Source organism: Labeo rohita, chromosome 9 (assembly GCF_022985175.1).
Source record: "Labeo rohita strain BAU-BD-2019 chromosome 9, IGBB_LRoh.1.0, whole genome shotgun sequence".
Lineage (NCBI taxonomy): Eukaryota > Metazoa > Chordata > Actinopteri > Cypriniformes > Cyprinidae > Labeo > Labeo rohita.
In genome coordinates this window covers 15,464,974-15,487,481 of record NC_066877.1, presented here as the reverse complement: position 1 = coordinate 15,487,481, position 22,508 = coordinate 15,464,974, and the positions used below count along the sequence as shown (strand labels likewise).

The following is a 22,508-nucleotide window of genomic DNA, read 5'->3' as shown; positions in this document are numbered from 1 at the left end:
TTAAGCTCCTTAATTATTTATTGTGACTATCATATGAAGAAAGCTTACAATACTGAAATAAATCGAAAGCTCTTAATTACCACTATAACTTTTTAAAATATAACGTATGGACAAAAAATACAGATTTGTATGGAGCAGTAGTGTGGAAATTTTTAGCTGTCACATTTTAGTTCCTTTGAGGTCTGTAATACAAGAAAGGCAACAGAGTTAGGAAGAGATTCAAAGATGCTGGACGTGTGACACAGAATGTCCCTCTGTAGCACACGCACATAAATAGAAGTCACACCAAAAGTGCTATTTGATCTACAAAAATAAATACATATTTCCAGCCATTGGAGCAGCAGACATGGGGCAACTGTATTAAGGTAATTACGGTATGTAAATGTGTTTTGATTGTGCTAATCTTCTCAAAGGTGAGGTTTGGTTTTATATTAATAGTGTTCCCAAGACTCAGCATCTTTAACGAATTAACTTCAGTTCCCTTGTAGCTTCTTCATGATCTGGCTGTTGGGTGGTGCTGTGGTGAAAAGTGTGCCCACGAAAACATGCGTCCCCCACATGACATGCCGAATCACTTTGCAACAGCCCAGGTCCTCGATCTGAAAACCTAAATGGCGATATCTTTCATCCGTTTCAAAGAGCGCATTGTTTGTGTATGAACCGAAGAACTGCAGATAGAGAAATGCAATACAAATACAGAGATTAAGAAAAGTTTTTGGATTGCATTAAAATTTTGGTATGAATTTACAGTTAAAGTCAAGTTTACATACACCTTGCAGAATCTGCAATATGTTAATTATTTTACCAAAATAAGACGGATCATACAAAACGCACGTCATTTTTTATTTAGTACTCAATAAGATATTTCACATAAAAGATGTTTGTTGTAGTTCAAAAGTTTACATACGCTTGGTTATTAATACCGTGTTGTTACCCGAATGATTCACAGCTGTGCTTTTTTGTTTAGTGATAGATGTGCATGAGTCCCTTGTTTGTCCTGAAAAGTTAAACTGCCCGCTGCTCTTCAGAAAAATCATTCATTCAGGTCCCACAAATTCTTTGGTTTTTCAGTGTTTTTGTGTTTTTGAACCCTTTCCGACAATGACTGTATGATTTTGAGATCCATCTTTTCACACTGAGGACAGCTGAGGGACTCATATGCATCTATTACAGAAGATTCAAACACTCGCTGATGCTTCAGAAGGAAAAAACAATGCATTAAGAGCCAGGGGTGTAAACTTTTGAACAGAATGAAGATGTGTAAATTTTTCTTATTTTGCCTAAATACCATATTTATTTCATTTTGTACTGCCCTTCAGAAGCTGCAGAAGATACTTCAAAAATAAGTTAAATTTACCCTGATCTTCAAATTAAAAAAAGTTTTCACCCTGTGTCTTCTTTTAGTCAGTGATTGAATCTTCTGTAATAGTTGCATATGAGTTCTTCAGTTGCCCTCAGTGTAAAAAGACAGATCTCAAAATCATACAGTCATTGTTTGAAAGGATTCAAATATACAAAAATGCTGAAAAACCAAAGAATTTGTGGGACCTGAGGGATTTTTCTGAAAAACAGTGGGTAGTTTAACTGTTAAAGACAAACAAGGGACTCAAGAACAACTATGACTAAACAAAAAAATAATAATTCAGTAACAACGCAATATTAAGAATCAAGCATATGTAAACTTTTGAACAGGATCTTTTATTTTTTTTTAATAAAAATGTAACTATTATTTTCTCTTGTGGACTATGTAAACATCCTTTTTGTGAAATATCTTATTCAGGTCAGTGCTAAATAAAAAAATAACATGCATTTTGTATGATCCCTCTTATTTTGGTAAAATAATTAACATTTTGCAGATTCTGGTGTACAGTATGTAAACATTTGACTTCAACTGTAGATGACTTACTGCAAGTCCAGATGACGGGTCTATAAAGTCAGCCCAGAATCCCTCTGTTTGGAGAGCATGACAGATCTCCTTTGCTCCTGCAATGAACTGCATACAACACACTATATCTCACTATTCATCTGTAATGAAGAACTTTAACTATGGAGCTTCCATTCAGTTTCTCTTACACTGTTTTGGCACATGCTTAGTTATAAATCTTTCCTTTGATATGCAGCAGCTCACAAACAAACAACAGCATGAGAGTTATACAGTGCCTGCAGCATTCCTACAGGATGGCTACATGCCAGTTAGACAGGAACTCCATAGTGATGTGAAGCAGACAGTAAATAACACAGAATGCCAAAGGCACGCACTGCTGAGTCACAGAGCTCTCGTACACACATGTTTTATTATACTAAAGCCACATAACTTTGCCCAAAGACAATACAAAGCCATAGAAAAAGCCTAAAATATAATAAATTAATAATGAGCTATGTTGACACTGTGAAAGCAGGTTCTCTATGTTGTACATATTATATTATCTAGATCAACTCACTTTAGCAAGCAGCTCTTCTCTTTCCTGGTCCACTTGCTCAGTCCAGGCCGTCATGTCGTTCTGTGTTTTCTGAGTCACTGTGACCACCATCATGCCAGTCGACGGGGCCTCGGGGAACATGGACTCAAAATCTGAATTAGATGATGAACACAGAATGCAAACATTATTGAACATCAAACACACAACAGCTACACTACAGTAAAAAAAAAAAAAAAAAAAAAAAGATAAATACAGTAATTACACAAATTACATGCTAAGATATAGAACCACACTGTTCAGTGCCAAAAATATAAATGGAAATGCTTCCCTCTTGTGGTCACATTTTATACTGAACCATTACAAATGAGCTCACCAATAATGGCAATAATTTTTCAGAAAGTCGCAGTGCATTATAGCAGTCCATGATAAATCGGATCACAAACACTCTAAAACAGTAACATACAGACCTTTCTTTAACAATTCAGGGCAAGACTGAATGGCACACTCCACACTGGAATGATCAAAAAAAGTTTTCTGCATTATCCACGCTCCGTTCCATGGATGTTTTATCACTTTCCTGAAAAAAAACATAAAGAGAAACAGAGAAGTTTGGGATTAGTAATGTTATTGATGATTTTTTTTTTTTTTAAATGAAATTATTACTATTATAATATTTTATTTAGCAACAATTCATTAAATTAAAAACATGACAGCAAAAACTTTACATTGTTACAAACAATTTCAAATAAATGCTGTTCTTTTGATTCTTTTGCCGTTTTTTAAATATTCTAGTATATTCTTTTAAATATAATAAGACCTGAAAATATGTGGTTTCCATCAATGTTTTAAACATCACAACTGTTTTCAAAATTGATAACAGGAAATGTTTCTTGAGAAGCAAACCAGCATATTAGAATTATTTCTGAAGGATCATGTGACACTGAAGACTGGTGTAATGGATGTTAAAAAAAAATCAGTTTTGCCATCACAGGAACAAATTACATTTTAAAATATATTAAAATATTTTAAAATATAATAATATTTCACCATTATTAATGTTTGTCCTGATTTTTGATGAAATAAATGCAGCTTTGGTGAGCAAAAGAGTCTCAAAAACAAAAAAAATCTTACTGACCACTTTTAAACCATTACATCACATTATATTTCACATTTTAATACAAATATCATGAGCTTACATCTATTATGAGATAACACTTGTAAGCAAGCAATAGAAAAAAACCTGAATAAATAAACGTAACTTAATTAATGATTAGACTTTACTTTTGTTTTTCAGATTTATATTGTTAAGTGATTATGATCTTAAAGTATTAACTTCACAACCATTAATAAAGTTATAATTTTACTACTTCTTTGTTTATTCAGTCAAATTATTCCGAAAGCATCATACATGAAGTTCATTGATGAACTGGGCCAGGATGAAGTTGTGCCTCTCGTTGCTGGACTGAGCAGTGAACACGTCTGGCATTACGCTGTGGATCGCTGCGGTCCTCTGCTCTGCTGGACCCTCCAATTGAGAGTCAAAACCCACATTACCTGGCAACTGGAAACGCTTATCCTGAGGTCCGAATGGGCCCATGGTCTCGTCTGGCCACACCGTCCTTTGTGCTATTCACAGAAATATCAAACTCAGATTATCAACTAGAAATACAAGAGCAAGTGCTATTATTACCCTGTATCTCAAATATTATGTAATCAAATCTATTTGTGACGGTATTGTCAATAACTATTTTAATTAGAAAATAACAGTTGCTTTAGTATTGTACAGAGGAATGCAATCATTTACCAGCATCAAGGGTTGTGTTGTTCAGGTGTGGCTCGTCTGAGCCGGACGCCCCAGAGAATGTCCTGGCTCCTACAACACGATGAACTAAAATGTGAAGCCCTGGCAGGTACGTCACCAGCCGAGCTCTGCTGCAGAGCACCTGACAAAACACAGTAAGTATACATAGTGCTTATAAAGTGGATGTAAACATCAAAAATGCAAACAAAAACAAAAACAAAAACATCGAAGAGAATAGCTTTTATACAGTACTGTGCAAAAGCCTTAGGCCACTAGTATTTTCACCAGCTAAAAAATGGTTTAAATAAGTTATTTCTATCTTTTGCTGTAGTGTGTCAGTAGGAAACATCAGTTTACATTTCCAAACATTCTGTTTGCCATTAATTGTAATAATCTAGTGAGATTTTTGTTTGCACAAGGAGTCTGACAACAGCCAGTGCTCCACACTGAGATCTGATCTCACCATCATCCAGTCTGTCTCTGGAATGACATGAAAAAACAGAACAAACTGAGACGGACTAAATCCAGAAGAACTGTTTCAACATCTCCAAGATGTTTCAAGTAACCTACCTGCAAAGTTACCTGAAAAACTCTGCACAAGCATCCTCATTTTATGTGCCTAACTGCCTAAAAATTTTAACAGTACTGTAGCTTTGTAGGTGTAGGTCTCTTAAAGCATCTTGGAGATGTTGCCACAGTTCTTCTGGATTCAGTCTGTCTCTGTTTTTTCTGTTTCTTAAGACAGACTGGATTGAATGATGGAGAGATCACATCTCTGTTTGCACAAGGAGTCTGACAACAGCCTGTGCTCCATACAAAAATCTCACTGGATTATTACAATTAATGGCAAAATGAATGTTTAGAAATGTAAACTGATATTTCCTACTGACACACTACAGCAACAGACAGACTTTAAACCATTTTTAGCTGATGAAAATACTAGTGGCCTAAGACTTTTGCACAGTACTGTATATGATGATAGATTGTGTTGCATTTATTCAGATCCACCTTGCATAATACAAAGCAATTACAGTAAACTGGAATTTACAGTACACTTACACTGGCCATCCTGTTGGGCTTCTCTTTTTTACAGTTCACCTGAGGATGGAAAAAACATTAATATAGCCACACGACTATACTTATTAAAATAAACACAAAACTGTCATTTACACAGAACTAATGCAGATATTTATTAGGCCCCTGACAAAACACCTACAGGAAATGATATCCATGGATGATATCAAAAATGTGTTTAAAAGTTTGTTTACAGAAGACTTAAACAGTCGAGTAAAGCTTTAAAGAAATTGCGATTTTTGTTAGATCATCACATTTCCTCTTATTTCTGAAAAGTAAACAATAAAAACACGATTTTTAGAAACACGCAAGATGTAATTAAACAGCATCTGTCTGTTGTGTTTTTAATCAAATGAAACATAAAGGTCATACAGGGACAATAAAGCAATAAAGCTACACTAAAAATAAACATAACTAACGTTACAATACAAAACGAATCCGTTTGTCTAAAAATAAATTTAAAGTAACAATAGATTCAGTGTAGGTAAACATTTAACGACACATTTCTTAATATTTATGCATGTCTCATTAGCCTAGTGGCTAAACTAAAATGAGGTTACATTTAATAATCACTCGAAAAATGAATAAAGTACGCTGTGTTTTATATTATTTCGTACTCTATTTCTAGACAGTCAGTAACGATATTCAAATGCCACAAATTTATTTGCGATTACCTGAATTTTGTAAGCTTGACGTTAGCCGCTAGCTTGCTAAAAGCTAGTCTTGTTTAACCTTTCGAGTACGTAACAACGGCAGCGCGTAAAGGACAAACCAAGAACGTCTATGAAATTCCTTACAGATGCACTAGATGTCAGGAGAAGGTAGAAAACGTTTCTTTCAAGCATATAACACATGTGTAATTAGCTATGCACTCTCTTTAACCATAAAATAATAACAATAATTGAATAAAATAAAATTAAACTAAAATTAAAATTAAATTATTAAATTATTGTTTTGTTTATCTGCTGGTGTCAATCATACAGTGCCTCTTTTTTATTTTTATTTTATTTTTACATCACAATAATTTTGTTATTTTCATATTTTTCAAGCAAGAAATGACTGCACTGTAAATATTTGACTTTGCATCACAGTCCAAATGCCCATACTATCAAAAGTCAAGCTGCTGGGTTGTTTTAAGGCAGGACCAGGAAAAGCTTTTTGCAATCAAGGACAACTTGGAAAGATCTGTTTAGAGCTATGACTCATTTTCCAGTGGGATAAAGGCACACTTCAGAAACAATTATAACAAGGTATAACAAAAACAACTATGTGAATATGCTTTAGCGCTGTTTTGGTGATGAAAGCACCTTCACATTATATAAAACCATCCATGTTTAAAACAATTTATCTTAACTCTGTTTTCTGCCATGCACCATGACGGGTATAGACCTCATTACTTTCAGCCATGAAGAAAATGTGACATTTGAAAACCAAACAAATTTATACAGATTTTTCCATCTCTTCCAAGCGTGTAAGACCAGCCAGAGTATGTGATTTATGTAGTCTATTAAAATCGTCTTGGCATTTCCTCCTTTATTCTACTAAAGCCAGCTTGAGAATATAAAAGGAAAATGTGGATTTTCTGCAGTACAGCATGCATTCAAAGTTCACATATAATGACAACAAGAAAACAGTGATTAAGTGTTTCATCTTTGACAGTTGTATTTTTAGCAGATGTAAGCTTTAAGAACATTACTGTTGCTGCATTGCAATTGTATATGATTTTCTCATTACTTTTATCTATAAAGCAAAGATAAGCAAACATAACGGTGTCCCACCGTGAGGGCATTTTTATGGTCTTCCTTTTGGGTCCTTATAAATCTGTCATGTTTTCATACATTATGGGTCAGTTGTGATATGCACCGAAACTAAAAACAGCAACAGTCCCCATTTCTGTAAAGGACAGAAGGCTTTTGTTGAGGCCTATTAAGGCTTTCACTGCCTTGCATGCTGCCACTGCCTTCTGAAACTCTGAAGACATTCCAGGTCACCCTGAAGCACTGAATTGCATTACCAGGCACTGTTTGTCAGTCCTATCAATGAGCATGTGGCAACTGAACGTCTAAAAGCTGAACTAAAGCTAAAGGGTTTCTCCTCAACAAAGGCACAGTTAAAAACTGCAGCACTGCACTTACTCCAATGAGGTGTAATGGAAATACAGTAGCTTCAGGTTTTCCCTCAGTTCTTTTAGTGGCACTTAGCCACTTGGCTGCCTTATTTCTAATGATAAAAACCCAAAAGATGTCCTAAGATGGCTTGGTCTTTCTATGCCAAATGCATGTGCTGAGGAAACCATTATAAATGAACATTAGCTATGGATTTTGTAAGATTTTTTGAGCGTTGTTAGCTTATGATATCAAAAGCAATGATATTACTGAATCTAACCTTATTGTGAAGCATGTTCAAATATGTAAAATTGTTCATTACCTCCATATATCTATTTCTTAACATCAAAAAACACCATATTAAATTAAAAATGTCTATCATCAGGCTCTGACTTTATCTTTTTCCTTGGGTGCAGTAAGTTATTTCCTTTTCTGTAAAACTAGTCATGAATTAGTCTCAACATGTGACAGCACATGATTCTGTTCCTGACTGCTTCTCAGTTAGGCAACATCAAAATACTGTTAGATATGAAATGGCAAAGAGCCCTTCTGCAATGTGGCAGGATTTCCTGTGAAATCTAAATTTGTATGAGGTCATCACTTTTTTATACATCTGTTGGGCTATGCCTCTTAATTCCAGTGAAGATCACTCTTATCTTTATGCTGTGCTAGTGACTCTCTATAGAGAACTGCGTGTTTCCAGCTTTTTTTCAACAGTTTGAGGAGGAGTTGGAGGGGCTTTTTCATTTCCAGCATGACAATGGGACTCATTCACTAATAACTGTGTGGATTAATCACACTTAAAAGCACAGGAAAACTTCTGTTTTATAAGATGACGCAGCAAGATGTGTTTAGTTACAGTACATTACATAATGGATCAGCCATTACGTAAACCAGCAATCTCATCATTTTCATATTGGGGAGAGAATATCACTGGGAATTATGTAAATAAATAAATATGTAAATAAATAAAATAATTTTACTACAGTCACATGATCCTTCAGATATATCCAAAAGTTTGGAAATACCCCTGGCAAAGTGTGGTTTTGGATGATATCAGCATAAATCCTTATCATTTTTTGATGCAAATACATTAAAGTAACTTGACATTATCATTGAAGACCAGCAATAATAATTTTCATTGTGATTACACAATGATGGCAATATATACATGTCAAAGTCAGACATGCCCCTTTGCCAGCTGTGATGCCTGGTTACTGGTTTAAACTTGGCCAAGGTTTTTATAAGATTTTTGGGTCAGCACACCTTAATAGTTTCAACCATTTATTTCCAATTAAGTTTAGAATACAGTGAATTTAGGCCCAGATTATGCAGAGCTGTAATAGCTGCTAATGGTGGATATTTTGATGAATCAAAAATGTACGTTTTTTCTATGTATAAACTGTTTATGTAATAAAATATGTTTTCATAGTTTGTGTTGTCCCTTATCAGTGCAAAATTATCACAAATTTAAAAGGGATTCATGCCAATATTGTCCAAAACCCAACTTTTCTGGGACATTTCCAAACTTTTGGAGAGCAGTGTATATAAAATATATATTTTATATACACTATATATATATGTTAAAAAAAAAAAAAATATATATATATATATATATATATATAAACTATATATATATATATATATATATATATATATACATATAAACTATATATACACTATATATATATATATATATATATATATATTTTTATTTTTATTTATTTATTTATTTATTTTAGAAAAACTGTAAAATATGGACCAGTTTTCACCGTATTTCATTTGCCAGATTGAATGATCGGGTGATACACAAACCCACTTATTCCAAACCTGTATGACTTACTTTCCATTAAACACAAATGGAAAAAAAAAAAAAAAAAAAAAAAAAAAACTTCCTACCAGTAACAGTAAGTATTCTCTGATTCCAGTTGATTGTCATTTGGAATTATAGAGAACATATTTCGTTACTTATTGGAAGGATTGTAGTGGTGTTTCGAGAATACCAAGTAATGATCCAAGGTGTTGCTTCCCAGGAATGTGTGACTGAAGGACTGGAATGGCTGGCAGATTCCAGAATGATTCAACTGTAGGATTGCTAAACACATACAGCAGTTAAGACATTTGCAATCTTTAGAGAAAAATACAAAATTCACAGATATATGCAGTGGAGAAAACATGTTTGAGTAATAGAAATAAATCCTGAGAAATTGTTCATCTCTGGGGTTTCAAAGACAAAACATCCTGAGTTACAACAAGCCACCACATGCTGATGTTTCCCCATATCACTAGAGGAACCGGTCAGCTCAGAGATACCTGCTTTCTGTGCACTGCAAAGTACTGCTAGGTGCCTGAGGCACAAACCATTTACTAGAGCATGAAAAAGGTACAGATGGTGGTGTGATTTTAGTTGATAAAATTTGTTTTCTGATGGTGATAGGTGTGCTATCTTACCATAAATCGAAAGCTTTCATCTTTTCAGTGTTTCCTTAAACCCCCTGACACTAACTCACATTGTGAGTGCTGTGTTGAGCCTGCAGCTAATGGTAACCAATAGTGACAGTGGTACATGAGAAAAATGAGAAAAATTAGAAAAATGAGAAAAATATTTTTTTAAGTTAAGATTGGAGTACATATTTGCTGGCTGACGCATATGTTCCTTTGAAATGTAGTTTCCCAGGGTTGAGAATTCACCCATATTTTCTGGGAATATAACATTTTTCCATGTTAAGATGAAAACTGGGCAGACTGTTCTCTATTTGTAGTTCAACACTTTACACACAGTATATCAAATGCTAAAGAGAAAACTGTTTTCACTTCAGTTTTCTGTTCTCACTTGAGAGGTTCTCACACTATATTTTAAAAATTCTAGATACTTTGATAGCTGGCACAACTGTTGCACTAAATATACACTGCTGTTCAAAAGTATTGGATCAGTAAGACTTTTAATGTTCATCAAGGTTGCATCTATTTGATTAAAAATACAAAACAAATGTAATATTGTGAAATAATATTGCAATTCAAAATAGTGGTTTTCTATTTTAATATACTTTCAAATAAAAATTATTCCTGTGATGCAAGGCTGAATTTTCAGCATCATTACTCCAGTCTTCAGTGTCACATGATCTTTCAGAAATAATTCTAATATGCTGATTTATTATCATTGTTGGAAACAGTTGTTCTGCTTGATTTTTTTTTTTTTTGGAACCTATGATACTTTTATTCAGGATTCTTTGATGTATAAAACGATAAAAACAACATAATTTAGTTTCCAAAATAATATTAAGCTGTTTCCAACACTGATAATAAATCATATTAAAATGATTTCTGAAGGATCATGTGACACTAAAGACTGGATTAATGGCTGATGAAAATTCAGCTTTTACGCTTGAAAGTATAAAATAGAAAACTGTTATTTTAAATCACAAAAAATCATAATGTTGCTTTTTTCTGTATTTTTGTTTAAATAATCAAAACTTTGATAAGCATAAAGAGACCTCATTAAAAACATTAAAAATCTTACGGATCCCAAACTTTTGAAAGGCAGTGTATATGCACTAATAAATAACAATATACACAAAACTGATTTACATTAATATACTATGTAATATAGAATTTGAACCCAAGTCCTCTTGCACTAAATGAAAACGTATGTACCACTCCTAACTGCTATTGTTCAGTACTGCAAGTGTTTATGTTTTTTTCTTCGGTTATGTTTTATCTTGCCTGGAGCACAAATCTGGGACAGCGACTGGTACACCCTAAAAAAAAAAAAGAAAAGAAAGAAAAACATACATGATGACCTTGGGCTTTGCCACAAACTTTCAATCACTCATATGCTTCCATGAAATGGTCACAATCTAAATATACACTGTCCTTGCACTTAGTTATTTTCGTTTATTTCATGTCTCTATGGTGGGAACAACAGATTTCTGGCAAATTGCCTCCATCTCCGACTTTCCCGCCTCAGTCTAAAATCGGAGTGCACTTTTATCAGGTGAGGAGCTGTGTTGTAACAGAAGAGGCCCATGCCTGATGTTTAACTTTCACATTCCACAGACTCACACAGTTTGTTATTCTATATTCCGGTGGTCCAGCGGGGGTTGCGAATAACTTTTTTGAAAAATGGTGTTATCAGATCCATATGTTTCCACACACAGCGAGCGACCGCTACCTCTAAGATTTTTCGGGTTCTGTGTAAAGCACATGTGGTATTTCTACTCAGTCAGCACAAAGTTACACCAGCTGGGGCCAATAGGGTTTCCAGGGACAGAAAAGGAAATGACACAAACATGTAGACGGTGATGCTGACAGACATGAATACAGATACTCTTCATCACACGGAAACATTCTAGCAGTTCTGCTGCAGTATACAATGATCAGAGCTGCATTTGATAACGTAAAAATGAATATTGTGCTAATTTGCTCTGAAGACAAAGAATCATACTAGATCGGCAGGTTAGTAAAATCACAAGTTGAAGTGGAAAAATAATCATCAAGTGTTTCCATATGTGATCAGTATTCCTAAAAGTATTTATCATGATTTTGATCCAGAAAGGAGACAGTTCTTGTTGGTTGACTGTGAGGATGTGGTATTCATTCAGTCTTGCTCTGGCTGTTCTCCAACATAAGAACATTCCTGCTCTGGGTTGTGCTCTTCAACTGCTGCTGACACAGAAAAACAGGAGGGTGCTCGCTATTATTTTCAGCATATAAAATAAAAATGATAATGATGTGGAAAGGCTTTTTGAATGTTTTAATAGTATATGAGATTAGCACAATATTTGTTCAGATTATTACTGAAATAATAAAATTTCAGAAGGAGCAGCATAATCAATATGTGCAAATGACTGTGTTAAATAAAAAAAGGAATATGATTTCATTATTGCTGCTTATGATGGTCATGTTTTATACCGGAGTAAAAAGACAAAACGAATGATTCGTGTGATTTTTGTGTTAAGACGCAGGCTTGGGGAGCCAAAAATATTGCGAAACTGTTGGGAAAAGAGGACAAACCAACCGCAAGACATTCTTCTCACATTTCATCAAAAGCTTACCCTCCCTATAAGTTTGAAAAGTCCCTCCTTGGTTGTTTTCTTTTAAAATATCTTGTATGTTGACCTCACGGAGAGTGATCTTTGGGACAATCAGGTCAGAATGTATTGAAAAATCATAGGACATTCAACCCATTTTCAACTTGTTGATATTTGACATAAAATAGTTCACTATATCTGCTCTTTTTAAGAGCTTTTGCAAATGGGCTGACTAAAATTCCTCCTCATTGTAATTTGTCTAGAGAATTACACCCTTGCAAACTACTCTCTGAATTAGACTTCCAAGGATATCTGAACGTTTTCACATTGCCACATTTTGATAAATATTCTAGAACAGTATTAAAATGTGTGCTCACAAAAATCAGCCATTTAAATATCAGCATTCAAAATGAGTGGGTTCAAAATGGGCCAATGAGTCTGTGCAAAACCATCATTATGAACAAAGGCCTATTTTACCTGACATCATCCTATAATTTGGTTAGAACTTAAATTCAAGACAGTGATGAATTTTGTGGTGACAGTGATGACCGTGATGAATTATTATTACATTTTAATTTAGAATTTGCAGGATTTAGGAAAAGAAGCCTTAACTGTAAATAAATACATACACTACCAGTCAAAAGCTTTTTTTGAACAGTAAGATTATGTTTTTAGTAAAGTCTCTTCTGCTCACCAAGCCTGCATTTAATTGATCCAAAGTACAGCAAAAACAGTCAAATTTGGAAATATTTTTCCTATTTAAAATAACTGTTTTCTGTTTGAATATATTTTAAAATGTAATTTTTATGGTGATGAAATCTAAATTTTCAGCATCATTATTCTGGACTTCAGTGTCACATGATCCTTCAAAAATCATTGCTGATTTGCTGTTCAAGAAACATTTATTATTATTATTATTATCAGTGTTGGGGGTAACGCATTACAAGTAACACAAGTTTCGTAATAATATTACTTTTGTCAAGTAACTAGTAAAGTAACGCATTACTTTTGAATTTCTAAGAATATATCTGAGTTACTTTTTCAAATAAGTAACGCCAGTTACTTTTTTCCCTATTTATTGATTGACAAATCTCCTGTCGGGAACCTGGGAGTAAACATGATGTTACTGTATTCTAGACTAAATGTGAACATGCATTAATTCATCTCACTTACAAAAAAAAAAAAAAAAAAAAAAGATTCAGTATTCCTCAAAATGAATAAAAACTCTGAAATGCAAACTCAGAATATGATGTAACCATGCAATAACTAAATATGTTAAATAAAACAAATTTCCTTTATGTATTTAATCCCATTTTATTAACCAGTGTGTTTGCTGATGACCTTTAATGATGCAATTCAACTGTACTAATAAGCAAAAATTACTTTAGATAAACTAACATTTGTGCTTAATTTTTTTTATAGCTGAAGAGTGATCTCCCACATAAATGTACTTTTCTTTCAGCCTGAGGTGATTTCAATTCACTTTTGGTGTAAAAGGGCTTTTACATTACAATTGTTCTAAATTAAAAACAAAGAAGCAAGCCCCGTCCAGATTTAAAAAGTAACGCAAAAGTACTTTCCATAAAAAGTAACTAACGTAAATAGTTACTTTTTCAGGGAGTAACGCAAAACTGTAATACATTACTTTTAAAAGTAACTTTCCCCAACTTTTATCATCATCAAGATTTAAAACAGTTGAATACAATTTTTTCAGGATTCTTTGATGAATAGAAAGATCCAAAGAACAGCATTCATCTGAAATAAAAAGCTTTTGTAACATTATATACTATACCATTCAAAAGTGTTTTTTTTTTTAATATATAAAAAAATTATAGAATTTAATACTTTTATTTAGCAAGAATGCTTTAAACTGATCAAAAGTGATGATAAAGACATTTATAATATTACAAAATGTTTCTATTTCAGATAAATGCTGTTCTTCTGAACTGTCTATTCATTAGAGAAACCTGAAAAAATTCTACTCAGCTGTTTTCAACATAATAATAATGTTTTTTGAGCAGCAAATCAGAATATTAGAATGATTTCTGACAGATCATGTGACTGGAGTAATAATGCAAAAAATCAGCTGTGAAATCACAGGAATAAATTACATTTAAAAATATATTCAAATAGAAAACAGTTATTTTATATAGTAAAAAATATATTTCAAAATTGTGTAAATGCAGGCTTGGTGAGCAGGAGAGACTTCTTTAAAAAAAAACATTTAAAATCTTACTGTTTAAAACTTTTGACTGGTTGTGTACATACATACATAAAAAGCTACAATACCACTTGAAAGTTTGGAGTCAGCAAGCTTTTTGTTAAAGAAAGTAATATTTAATTCAGCAAGGATGCAACTGATCAAAATGACAGTGACATAAAAATAAATGCTGACGTAAAATAAATGCTGCTTTTTTTGGTTGTGTTTTTCCATTTTTTCTTAGAAAGGACAGTGGAGATATGACAGGAAGTAATTGGGAGAGAGAGAGGGGGTAGGATCGGGAAAAGTCCACGAGGCAGGATTCGATCTCGGGACACCCGAGGTGCAGCTGCACCATATGTCGACGCACTGCCCACAACTTTCTTTTTATCAGATAACCTTGACAAAATCGCGGTTTCCACAGAGGTATTAAGCACCACAGCTGTTTTCAACACTGATAATAATAATAAATATTTCTTCTTCTGAAGGATCACGTAAAACCGAATGCAGGAATACATTACATTTTACAATATGTTGAAATGCAAAACAAGTTATTTTAAATTTCAATAATATTTCACAATATCAATGTCTTCATTTTCGATCAAATAAATGTTGCCTTGATGATGATAATATTTAAAAATATTAAAAAGTTTTATACGACCCACAAACATTTACTTTTTAGTTAAAAACAGATTAAAATTGACATGCTGTTTAACTGTTCACATCTCAGTCCTCAGACACAAATCCTGTCTTTCTAGCAGCGTTGGTCTCTTTCGAGCGTTGGAGCGCGCAGCGCGCACTCGCGCTGGAATGTGAGCCGACGCGAGGGGCGGTCCCGCGCTGCGCTCATCACACAAGTATGTGGATGTTTCACAGACTCCAGAGCGACACGGTAGAAGCCGTTTATTTCTCAGCGCAGCGGACAGAGGATGCGCCTCACGCCTTCGCAGAAAGCCGAGGTTCAGCTTTAGTCCTAACTCACCTTTATCACACCCCGAGGACACTGAGGACAACTCAAAGCACTTTGAACAAAGTAACGTTACTGGAATATTTCTAACGTACTGTAACATGGACAGACGGCAAACTCGGGTCAACCGGTTGATGTTCAGCGACAGTGAATGAAGATGAGGCTCAGTTAGTCCATGATGGATCACCATCACGATTTGAAATGTAAAATAGTTGTGGTCGGGGACACTCAGTGTGGGAAGACGTCTCTGTTAAATGTTTTTGCCAAAGACTCCTTTCCAGAGGTTTGTAGAGAAAAGTCACGACTATTAATTCGACTTTCAATGACACGGGTGTCGTGGGTTCAAACTTACGTTAACGTTATGTTTTAGCACTGAGGTAGTAGTTTTGTTTAGTTAAATATCAAACATTTGCTCTTTCTCTCACAGAACTACGTTCCTACAGTGTTTGAGAACTACACAGCCAGTTTTGAGGTGGACACACTGAGAGTTGAGCTCAGTCTTTGGGATACTTCAGGTAAGAGAAGCAGAAGCCATTTGATGTAGCTAATTTGATGTCTCTGAAAAAATATCATCTAAGCCTCCATCATATTCACATATGTGACTCTGGACCACAAAACCAGTCATAAGGGTCATTTTTTTTAAAATGAGATTTATACATTATCTAAAAACTGAATAAATAAGCTTCCATTGATGGTTTGTTATGACAGGACAATATTTGGCCGTAATACAACTATTTGAAAATCTGCAGTTTGAGGCTGTGAAAAAAACGACGTTAATGTTCTTAGCAATGCATATTACTAATCAAAAAGTAAGTTTTGATATATTTACGGTAGGACATTTACCAAATATCTTAATGGAACATCATCTTTACTTATTATCGTAATGATTTTTGGCATAAAAGAAAGATCAGTTATTTTGCCCCATACTATGTATTGTTGGCTTTTGCTACAAATATACTCAAGCTACTTGTGACTGGTTTTGTGGTCTAGGGTCACATGTATTTATTAGCCATTATAGCAGCTGTAATGCAGTTTGTGAGGTTTTTGGCTTTGTGGGCTATGTGATGTAAAGGGCATGAACCTCCTCCCATTTCTGGTGGACTGGGACTGGGTGAGGACCACAGAAATTCTTGTTAGACTAACACAATTCATCTGTGGGCGAATGAAATTCATAAAATCGTGAATATGTGGGATGATGTGAAGATAGAGCAAAAGAGCAAAAATGTAGGCTAAAAGTGAGTGTTAATGGGCCATTTTCATATTTTATTAATGTACACTTAAAAATGAAGGTTTCGGTTCAGCTTGGTTTCAGGTTTTTCTTATCAAAAGCAATGTTTATAGGGACATCTTGAGTTTAGTTAAATAGTTTAATATAAGCTCTTCATCAGCATATTAAATTCTCTCAATCAAGCTGTAAAACTGTGCTTGGTCCTAACTGTTAGGACCAAGCTTTATTTTTAAGAGTGTACAGTAAACCTGACTAATCCAGTTGATAAAGACCACAGATTGACCGTGATGTTCACACAGCAGACTCACTCTTGTCTCCCACACTTCTAGAATGACTCAGATGAATGTTGTTAATGTTAGGTAATACTATTCTCAAAATAAACTACAGATATGTAGGTAGTATGTGATCGTAGCATGATTTCTTTCAACACATTTGTCAAATCTGTTTATGCATTATGAAATCTGAACTTACAGTTATCATCTTTTTTTCACTTCTCGTCTATGTTTTTGTGAGCAACCCATGAAGCTACTCGCCATCCTTTTATCAGAATGGACAGACATTTCAAAATGAGACCTTTAAATATTTTAGTAATGATGGCTAATGATCTGAGGTTTGAACTCATTTCAAGCCCTACAAACTTTCTAGAGCAGATTCAACACTCACCTCCCAGAATAGCACTGTAACCTAATTTACTGGGCTTGGATCATGAGTACATGTGCTGTCTTCCTATAGCGGGACAGTGACTTGCACAGGGACCCCGGCAGAAAATCAACCAACATCAGTCGAACTTGTTTAGAATGTCCTAAGAAGATTTTACTCACAGTGACACTTCCAATAAATAAATGGATAAGGAAATTATTTACTTTTGACTTTTAATTATTAGACTTTATTTAAAGACTTTTAAATAAATAAATAAACGCAGACAAACTGCATGCTATAAATGAAAAAAAAAAAGCATGGATTCTGACACACTGCATGTGTAGCCATGTCTGTCAGAAGCTATATTTATTTATTTATTTATTTAAACTATTAAGAATTGTTCTTGGTCATTGAAATAAAGCTGAAATAAAATAATGTATTAGATAAAAAATGTAAACATAAAAAACTTTTAATGCTGCCTTGGCAATTATCTGCAATAAATAAGTTGAAGTACTAAAATTACTAAAACTAAAATAAAAATAAATTAAAGCTATACAGAAATACAAAAAAAAAAAAACTTTTTTAAAACTCAAAATAAAATTAAAATGAAATATAGATAAAAATAGAAAATTTAAACCTATAAGCTAGAATATATTAATCAAAAATCTAAAATTGTATAATAAAATTGTTTTTACGCTGTTGAAAAGCTTAGCAAAGTGTGGATATGGAATAAATCTACTAGCGATATACCTTAAAACAATTCAGCTGCATAAATGCTATGTTCATTGTTCAACATTTTCCATTGTCTTTTATTGTTCATATTGTTAAATAATAATTTATTTATTAGTACAGTGTTTTTGTGTTTATTTGCAGGGTCTCCATACTATGACAACGTGCGCCCCCTTTCTTACCCGGACGCTGATGCGGTTCTCATCTGTTTTGATATTGGCCGACCAGAGACTCTGGAGAATGTGTTAAGGAAGGTAGGCTGATTTTAAAGACATTTGTTCATCGATGCTGAATGTTTATAAACTCTTATAGCTCTGAATTGTGGTTGGGATATTCTCACAAGCGCTGTCTTTGTAGCACTGAGAACAAAAGTCCAGACATCTGAGAGAAGGGTCCAATGAATGAGACGGGGAATGTGTGAGAGGGCTTTGATCTTTTGGCTATCACATGAGGGGGACAACGACAACCAATAAGAGCTTGTTTACGTTGGGTCTCAGAATCATAGAGTCTTTGTGCCACATGGTGCTTTGTAACCCCTGATGTCACTGGGAGGCAGGAGGTTGTGAGAGTGCAAGAATTAGCCATTTTGGGGCGCTACGGTCTCCACTGGTGCTCCCACTGACTATACTGATCTGTGCCAACTCTATGCTGATGTCATCAGGAGTGATTCTAGGAAAACTAAAGAACATACAGTCACTATACTGTATGCTAGAGTTCTCCACTGGCTAGAAGGAAAAATGATAGTTAAAACCAAATGTGTGTTAGTATCATGAAGAACAATCATATAATTGTTATGGGGGCTAAGATAACAAACATGGTCTAAAATCAGTAGATGTTATATAAACAATGTGAAAAAGAATTTGTGAGGTCTGTCATTTTCCAAACAAACAGCTAAATCCAGAATTATACAGAAGATTCTTTGGAAAAAATAATAAGTATATTCTGGTCTTTGAAAGGAATTTTAACAACACTTAACATATGGGGCATTCTGCAGAATTGGTGCAAACTGCTGTCCCACAACCAAAAAACACATTTAAAAAGCATTTAGGTATTCAAATCTTATTTGTTTACTAAGATCCTTTTATTATCTATTGACTCCCACAATAATATTTAAAATATCAGTAAGCTTAATATATAGAAAATCATCTTTTTTTTTTTGATAAAAGTAAAGTATACTGAATTATCAACTAAGATGTTATGATATTTTTTTGGTTCAGTGTATGTTCAAACTAATGAATCCTTAAAGGAGAAGTCCACTTCCAAAACAAAGATTCACATATACTCACCCCATTGTCATTAAAGATGTTCATGTCTTTCTTTCTTCAGTTGTAAAGAAATTATGCTTTTTGAGGAAAACATTTCAGCATTTTTCTCCATATAATGGACTGATATGGTGCCCCGATTTTGAACTTCCAAAATGCAGTTTAAATGCGGCTTCAAATGATCCCAATGTGGTTATAAACGATCCCAACCAATGAAGAAGGGTCTTATCTAGCGAAACGATCGGTTATTTACATTAAAAAAATACAATTTAAATACTTTTTATTCTCAAACTCTCGTCTTGCCTTGCTCTCGTTGAACTCTGTATTCTGACTCAAGACAGTTAGAGTATATTGAAAAACTCCAGTCGTATTTTCTCCCTCAACTTCAAAAATAATTTAAAAATCATCCTACATCACCAGTCTTTGCAAAGTGAACATGCAAAGGTGGTCAAACACCCTTAACACAAAAGGTAAAATAGCGATATAGGACGATTTTGAAGTTGATAGAGAACATGAGATGGGAGTTTTTCGACATACCCAAACTGTCATGAACTGGAAAAAAACAGTCCAGGCAGTCCAAGACAAGATGAGCATTTGACATTAAAAAGTATATAAATTGTATTATTTTTAATAAAAAAATAACCGATTGTTACGTTAGATAAGACCCTTCTTTCTTGGCTGGGATTATTTACAACTGCATTTTGAATTGTTTGGAGCCACGTTTAAACTGCATTTTGGAAGTTCAAAATCGGGGCACCATATCAGTCCATTATATGGGGAAAAATGCTGAAATGTTTTCCTCAAAAAACAATTTCTTTACGACCGAAGAAAGAAAGACATAAACATCTTGGATGACAATGGGGTGAATACATTATATGTGAATCTTTGTTTTGGAAGTGGACTTCTCCTTTAAGTTCGAAATCAGAATGATCAACTTTTTGCCTTTTACAAAGAAAAATTGGATTCAAAATACAACAAATCTCATAAATTACACTTAAATATTGTTAAAAAGGTAATTGTTATTGATTTACCTCAAAAAAATTGTGATAAAATAGCAAAAAAATATTATATTTTTATATATAATATATTAAAAGGTCAATATAACCCTTCTAATTAAGTTATTATTACTGTGTTTCGGTAGTGACAAATTTGGGGAGAGGACAAATATTCCAAAACCTTCTGAAAATACAATATGAGAATTCACTGCACAATTACTAGAAATGTGTAAACCTTGGATATTACACAATTTGCATACATACAAAATTTTTTTTCAAAACATTTCCAACTGACTTTGGACCAGTTCTTTAGAATGGGCCATATATCCAATCGTAGTATTGATTTAGCTTTTATTTTATTTTTTTTATTTTCATTTCTTTTTTCTTTTTTAATTTCTGTTTTAATTTTAATACTGCGTCCTAAACTTTTAATTCTATTTTTTTTTCAATTTAAAAAAATATATGTTTGTCATATATTGTTGTTTAGACTTTATTTTGCTTTAATACAAGAAACAATACAATTTTTTAATAGTTATAGTTAACAATAGGAATACAGCTACATATCAGAATTTTCTTTAAATACATATGATTTTATGATTGTCATCAATCTAACACTGTTTTTAAATCCTTTAGTGGAAGGGAGAAATTGAGGAATTCTGTCCTAATACTAAAGTACTTTTGGTTGGATGCAAGTCAGACCTGCGTGCAGACCTGGCCACATTTGTACAGCTGTCCAATGACATTCCTTCATCATATGACCAGGTGGGTTTTTAAAGAACATTTTACATCTTAATGAAAAAGAACAGATACAACAAAGAATGTTAAAAGCATGTACTAGAAAATAATGCAATGAGATCCTTAGAATAGAATTTTAAGTATAATAGTATTAGTAGAAGGATTTTAAGATGCTTAGCTTGCAAACCATTAAAATAATCATTATTGTTGCACACAGTCATATACTTGTACATTATATTTTAAAGGGATAGTTCACCCCAAAAATGAAAATTCTGTCATTAATTACTTACCCTCATGTCGTTCCAACCTTGTAAGACCTTCGTTCGTCTTCAGAACAAAAATTACGATATTTTTAATGAAATCCGAGAGCTTTCAGAGAAGACTGGCTCCTTACAAGGGTCAGAAAGCTCTCAGATTTCATCAAAAATATCTTAATTTGTGTTCCTAAGATGAATGAAGGTCTTACAGGTTTGGAATGACATGAAGGTGAGTAATTAATTACATAATTTTCATTTTTGGGTGAACTATGCCTTTAAATTGACTCAACATTGTTGACGTCTGCATTAGATGACAGGAAATCATGTACTGAGGCATTTTTGACTATTTGTTTTAGGGTTCAAACATGGCCAAGCTGATCTCGGCTCCTTACATCGAGTGTTCAGCACAGCAGTCTGAGAACAGCGTGAGGGACATTTTTCACATAGCCACACTGGCCTGTATCAGTAAAAGCAACAAGAACGTGAAGCGCATCAAGTCCAGCAGAGCCAAAAAGAGGACTTCACATGTTTCTAACAGGCCTGAGCTGGACTCAGTGTCACGTCTACACAAGACCAAGGCAAAAACCTGCACAGTCATGTGATTTCAGGAGCCATTTCATCTGCATGCATTCCTTCTCCTATCAGGATTCTTACTAAAATTCCATTGGGGAATTTACAGGACATAAACTGAAGGGAGATATTTTGCACTTCACTAGTATTCGCAATATGTACGACTGAGTCAGTGACAAGTATTAATGATGATGCTGTTTGTTCTCCCATTTAAAAGCACCTCAGAATATTTTTAGCCATTAAATAAAACCTCAAGCAGGGAAAATGTTCCTATGTACTGCCAAATAAGCACTTAATAACTTTGTAGAAACTGTCCAAAGAAGAATTCCGTAGGATTTTGTTGTGTTATTTTGCATTGCAGCATACTCCAGTTTATAGCTGTAACTAACTTGGTTTAATGCATGGTCAGTGCTGCTAACTTAGTCCTGTACTATTAGACCTGACTGCATCAAAAAGTGTCAAATAATGTCACAGATACACATTGTAGGTATTTTTT

At 33.8% G+C, this 22,508-nt stretch overlaps 2 protein-coding genes across 2 annotated transcripts; one reads left to right on the top strand and one right to left on the bottom strand.

Annotated features, from left to right (window-relative positions):
* mmadhcb (metabolism of cobalamin associated Db) lies at nt 1–6,096 on the bottom strand. Its single transcript, XM_051120060.1, is given in 9 exon segments — nt 1–668; nt 1,907–1,993; nt 2,442–2,572; nt 2,888–2,948; nt 2,950–2,997; nt 3,829–4,046; nt 4,225–4,363; nt 5,281–5,319; nt 5,970–6,096. Coding segments are annotated over 8 exon segments (888 nt in total). The 5' UTR covers nt 5,290–5,319; nt 5,970–6,096; the 3' UTR covers nt 1–473.
* A 9,405-nt stretch (nt 6,097–15,501) lies between these two features.
* On the top strand, nt 15,502–22,261 carry rnd3b (Rho family GTPase 3b). Its single transcript, XM_051120064.1, has 5 exons — nt 15,502–15,880; nt 16,025–16,112; nt 18,338–18,447; nt 21,084–21,212; nt 21,799–22,261. Exons 1-5 carry the CDS (start codon nt 15,773–15,775, stop codon nt 22,042–22,044), a joined length of 681 nt encoding a protein of 226 aa, XP_050976021.1. The 5' UTR covers nt 15,502–15,772; the 3' UTR covers nt 22,045–22,261.
* The last annotated feature ends 247 nt before the right edge of the window (nt 22,262–22,508 follow it).